The sequence below is a fragment of the Mus caroli genome, chromosome 7, assembly GCF_900094665.2.
Source record: "Mus caroli chromosome 7, CAROLI_EIJ_v1.1, whole genome shotgun sequence".
Taxonomy (NCBI): Eukaryota; Metazoa; Chordata; class Mammalia; order Rodentia; family Muridae; genus Mus; species Mus caroli.
The window spans coordinates 137,344,018-137,350,017 of NC_034576.1; the positions used below are offsets into that span (position 1 = coordinate 137,344,018).

At 47.3% G+C, this 6,000-nt stretch overlaps 1 protein-coding gene across 1 annotated transcript in view; it reads left to right on the forward strand.

The window, feature by feature from the left end:
- Positions 1 to 5,723, forward strand: part of Dock1 (dedicator of cytokinesis 1) — a 497,315-nt gene extending 491,592 nt beyond the window's left edge. Inside the window, exons 51-52 of the mRNA XM_021168435.2 lie at positions 433 to 584; positions 4,532 to 5,723. Coding sequence (XP_021024094.1) covers positions 433 to 584; positions 4,532 to 4,627 — 248 coding nt within the window. The 3' untranslated portion in view covers positions 4,628 to 5,723. The remainder of the gene's footprint in view (positions 1 to 432; positions 585 to 4,531) is intronic.
- Positions 5,724 to 6,000: the final 277 nt, after the last annotated feature.

Here is a 6,000-nt window from a genome sequence, read left to right on the forward strand (position 1 = left end):
TTTGTGATCTCCCCTCTGTTTACAAACAGCCAGTTTTGTCTGCTTTAACAACCTGTGGCATATCCTGTTGGCTCTGGAAGGCAGCTGCCAGCCTCTTCCTGTCCTACAATCACGGATTGCCCTGGTGAGCTGGCTGTGTGCCCCATCACCAGATTCTACCCAGTGAGCTCTCCCAATAGCAACTGTGGCAGACTTACCATAAAGCCACAGCCTTGTCGCACCAACTATGCGGAGGCCACCAAGGAGAAGGAGGCTCACAGACAGTCGTATTTACACAGTTGATACGTTGCTTCAAGCTCTAGCACTCTGTTTCCTTTCTAGAACATTCTACCAGGAAAGCATCCCACTCTTTGTCTTCTCTACTCCTCTTTTACCCTTCGCTGTGTTGTTTTGACTTTTTGATCCCTCTGTAACCATTTCACCATTCTCCAGGTCTGGAGCTGAACGGCATGATGGGAATGGATGCGGCTGATGTCCCACCCCCTCTGCCCCTCAAAGGCAACATGGCAGATTATGGAAATCTGATGGAAAACCAGGATTTGATGGTTTCACCCACATCTCCACCTCCTCCTCCCCCACAACGGGTAAGTGGGATCTAAAACCATGAGACTTTAGTTTTTGCCCAAAGCCAGGACTGAGGTATGCATGCTCTGTGATACTGTTTCTTAGCCCTAGCTGCAGGCAGCCCCACCTCCCAGACAGTGCTGCCTTTGCTCTGAAGCTGTCCTGATGGATGCTGGTCTTTGAGCTGTTAATACTACCAGCAGCTTTGGTGCCAAGAGGTCTGTCTGACTGCACGGAAGAGATGTGTTGTTCCATAGGGGAAGCCTCCTTTGTTTTCCCCATTTTGGCCCTCTAGGTTCTCTGGACAATGTTGTCCTCACATTGACAGGTCCCTGGTGGCCACAGACTCTTGCTGCTTAGAGAGTCCATAGCAGGGGTCCACATTGGTGCAGATTGCATACCCCACCACCCTGTTTCATCAGCCCTCAAGTGCTGCTCAAAGTCTTGGTTCAAGGTTCTGGCCTGGCTTACTCCAGCAGTATTCACGAGCAGCCAGCGTGAACCCCGGCACTGGTCCCCACCAGACACTTTTTTAAAGTCATTAATCATATCTAGTGCACTCCCTGCTTAGCAGCCTCAGGCCTGCCTGCTAATGCATTGGTAGAGAGGGTCCTAAATGCCACACTGCACTGGGTCCTCACAGCTGTGGTCATGCGTTGCTGGGAGGCTGTGGCCCTGACCCATCCTCTTGTGATGCTCAAAAGTGAGTAGAGAAGGTAAACTCAGGGAGGAAGCACAAGTGTTATTTATGCAATCACAACAGTAATGTCTACTCCCAAGTCCCCATTCCCATGACACAATTATTCATGGCCTTATAAAGTTAAATGAACTAGGCTGAAGAGTAAAACACCCAAGTCTATGTTTGTACAGCTGGCCATACTTTTTGATGCCCTTCCTCCATAAAGTAATGGCATGGCCACCAGAGCCCCTGAGACCCCTGATGGAGTGAGATTTGCTGCTGGCTATCACAAGGCACTGGAATTGCTTTTTCCTCAGTCATAATAAAAATAAATTCTCCATGCCTTTTCTTTTTCTTTCTTGGGGAGGCATTTTACTGGGTGCTCTGCAAACCTCTTTTCTTCCCTTGTGAAAGCAGTGAGGGAGGTCTGGGGTGATGCTCAGTATGTAAAATGCTTATCATGCAAGGGACCTGAGTCCCAGTCCACCAGAAGCCATGTAAAAGTGCTAGGCATGCGGACAGGCCCCTGTCATCCTAGTACTAGGGAGGTGCTAGGTCACGAAGGTCCCTGAAGCTCCCTGGCCAGTCATGCTTACCAAATTAGTGAGCTCAGGCTCAGTGAAAGCTTAGAGAGCCTGAGGAGGATGCCTGATGTTGACCTCTGGCTGCCACACAGGTGCTCATACACAAATATTCACACTAGCACGTATTTAAACATCTACAGATCAGACAGGTGTGTGCACATACAAAAAGAAAGTAGTGAGGGAAGAGATTGTGTGTTAACTGTGTGTCTGATTGTTCTTTAAAGGAAACTAAACTCACTCTTAAGGTTTTTTCTGTGACATGCAAGGGACAAGTGGTGCTTCTAAAGCTAAAGTAGGGAGCTGACCCTGGAGAAAGGAGTGTTCTATTAGGCTAGAGGGCTCAGGCAGCTACTGGAATGTGAACTTGACCTCTCTAGTACAAAAGGAGACCCCAGGGGGCCTAGGGTAAGGGGACCTCCACTTCCTTAGGGAAGCCTGTTGAGTTGCTTATATCCATATTTTATTTGAGAAGCAGAAATATCCCCCAGGTCCTCCTATAATCTGAAAACCCTGAACTTTGGAAGTGTGATCAAGGCCATTTCTGTCTCGCATCCATGCAGGGGTGACAGATCCAGTGTCCTAAGTTGTCAGTGCTGCCTGTGATTAAGTAAAGGACCGACATGCCCTAGCTGCTCCGGTTTATAAAGCGGGTGCAAATTCAATTAGATTAATTACTCAACTCTCTTTGCAATTTGTTTCTGGTTTAATTTGCAGCCTGAGCTCAAGTTTGGATGACAGGCCGGTGGTTAGTGTGTCGTAATTAGTTAAGGCATCCTCTCAGGTGCGTCCCTCTGCACAGGCCCTGAGAGCCGTTTTTGGATAATGATCGTTCATCTGCTGCGGGAGGTGATCGATAGCCTCCCGTCACTCTCATCGATCGGCCCTGGGCTTGTCAGTGACTCTATCTCTAGTTGTTGCCATTTTAAGCTGTCATTCATTTCAGAACGGCTCATATGACCAGCCATGTGAGCTATCATTTTACTTAATGGTGATAAAATCCAACATTCTCCTGCTTGATGTTAAGGATGCCTCTGGCATCTAACACTGTGACTTCTTGAGACTGGTGGTCCTACCTGCAGGTACCCTCTGTTGGAGGTCACTGTCACTATAGATTTCACCTGCAAACACACCTACGATGGATGTTCTCAGGCCGTCAAATCAGTGTTTCTTTTCACAGTTCACACTAACCTTAAAAGAGACTTATAAATGGACTCATTACTTTCTCCTTGATTTGTGTGTTGGGGGGTTGGGGGAGACTCTGTGTGTGTGTGTGTGTGTGTGTGTGTGTGTGTGTGCAAGTACATATGGACATTTGTGTATCTGCACACGGGAGCTGGAGGTTTAACATCTGGTGTCTTTTCTTAATCACTCTCCTTTTTTTTTTGAGAAAGACCTCCCAGTAAACCTGGATTTTGCTGATTCCTGCCCAGCAGCACCCAGGAATCCTCCTGGCCCTCAGGCAGGGGTTATAGGCTTGTGCTACTGTGCCCAGTTTTTGACATGGGCATGCAGTCAGGCCCTTGCTTGCGTGACAAGAACTTCAAAACCGAACCAACTCTCGAGGCCACCGCTTTCCCCTGTAAAATGGCGGCCTCCTTCCTTCTGGATCTCAGCACTAGCGTAATGTATATTTACCTGTCTGTGAACCAGGAGGAAACTGAAGCAGTGAGTGAGAGACCCCTATGTCATGGTTCTGCTTTTGAGAACTTCCCTCACATTCAGCCCCACCCCCAGCCTCTGCTGAGAGACTACCACTCTAGCCCTGTCATCATGTGTTGGCGACTGAACATTCATTGAGATTTCTGCCTGTGGTGGCTCCCACCTCCCCTAGTCCACCCTTTTTTGCATCTTCTCATTCAGCCTGTCTTTAGGTACCTGGGCATCTCTTTTCAGCATCTGTGATGGTCATGAGGGTCCCTAGAGCAGTAGGGCAGTGGCCCCCTGAGTCATTGACACCCAGCAGGTGCCACCGTATGAATTTCTGAGGGTTCATAGCTGTGTGATCGATACCTGTTTTGGAGGATATGTTCTATTAGTTATTTTTCTAATCTTCATGATGCACTGCCTCCTGCAGCAGTGCCACTGGCTAGGGTCAAGGTGTTCAAACACATGAGTCTGTAAGGGAGGGGGCATTTACAATAAAGCTGTACCCAGAACCCAAGGCATTTTGCTGCCTATGAACCAATCCAGCCAGTCCCTTGCTTCTGTTCATAAAGTTTCCTTCTCCCACAGTTATGGCCATGGCTTCTGATGGTCCAGGTTTGGGCTGCTTCCCAGCCTCAGTGAGAGCCACACATGACCCACAATTTATAGCACGTTACTTTCAAGAGAAATCTTGCTGACCGATCTGGGCTGTCCATTCAGAAGGCAAGGGACAATCTCTTCATCACACCCTAGAGAACCTGTCCTTTGGTTGGGTGACGCTAGGGTGACAACACCTGAATCTAAAAACCACAAACAATGATGCTTCTCAGGGGATGCACATAGATTCAGACATCAGAAAACCACGTGGCTGCAGGGAAGCCCAGGGTCGGGTAGCTAACAGGCTGGATCCAAGCCAGGCAGGGTGGAGCCAGGTCACAGGGCAGGGCGAGGGTCAGTGCCTATCCTAAGTGTTCAGATGGACCTCCCACTTCTATGCCGAGTAAGACTCTCAGTGAGGATACCAGTAATGCGATGGTTTCTTCATACTCCTGTTTCCTAGCAACAGCCACCTCCACTGCCCAGCAAAACACCACCTCCTCCCCCTCCGAAGACGACCCGAAAGCAGACCTCGGTGGACTCTGGGATCGTGCAGTGAATCCTGGGAGGAGAAGGCTATCCTCCTGCTTCTCTCCTACATCTGCCGTGCCTGCCGATGACCTCCTCCGGGCCCTGGGAGGCTTCACCTTAGTGTGATTGGCTTTTCTTGGAAAGAGGTCCATCCTAGCCACGGGACCAGAGGCCTGAAGTGTCTCAGCACAGTGGGAATGGAGCCAAGTCATACATAGTCTGGATTGGTTTTTTTTTTTTTTTGAAGTTGGGGACGCAGAGCATGTCAGCCTTTCTGATAGCCTCAGTCTTGCCCTGAAACTCTTTCCTTTTGTGCCAAATGACTTATATTCATTTGCAGAGAGCTTGTCCAATGTGAGTTAGCCAAGCAGGAGGGATGAGGCAAACTCCCTAGCCCTACTCCTGTGAGAAGCTATGCAGTAACCTTGTAAGGATCCTCTCCAACCCAGACTTTAGCTCACCCCCAAGGGCTGACTGCTCAACCCCTATCCTTGATATACCTGCAGTGTGACTCCTGGGGTGGAGTGTCACTTCAGCTGACATCAAGCAGCTAAGTGTACCCCTTCAGAGAAGATCTTAATTTCCCGTGGCATAATTTAAAGTAGGAATATCTCTCGATTACTAAAGAGATATTAATATATGGAGTAGAGGCACCATTATGGATACTGGATCAAATGGAAAATTAATATGAGCATAGGAAGGTGAATTTTCATTCTTTTTAAAATATGAGCCCCTATACCACCAGAGGTGGTTTTAATTGGGTGGCTTCTCTGTGTGTACAGAATATTTGTATATACGGTGGTTCTCAGAGCTCCGGTGAGTGTCTGTCACCCTCACTTACTCCAGCAGGTCTCTGAAAACGAGCCCCAGTGTGTCTTCTTCATGTTTAACTGCTGGAAATATTTGTTTTCTAAATCCCGCAAAATTGTTTTCCAGATTTCCAAGGTCCTGAAAATGTTGGTGGACAATGATTTGTTTGTTTAAAAAAAAACTAACTTTGTATAACCTAATATTTTATTTGATCATCTATATTTTTTTATTCACTCTGATCATGATACTGTTTGTTCTAGGAGAGTTCAAAGTTAATCACTGACAAATGAGAAATAAATGTTATTTAAAAAGGACTCCTGGTGGCTGGCCTCTTTTAACCATTTAACATAAAATATAGATGCTTTCTTAAGGAAAAAACACATATTTATGTATGTACCTATCCATCTTCCTCAAACTTAACTGTGTGTGTAAGTGTGTGTGTGTGTGTGTGTGTGTGTGTGTGTGTACACTCATGCACTTGTGTGAATGAGTGCACATGTCTGTGTATGAACATAGGGGTCAGAACTAAACGTCATGTTTCTTACTCAGTAGCTCTTTGCCTTGTGTTTTGAGGAAGGGTCTCTCATGAAC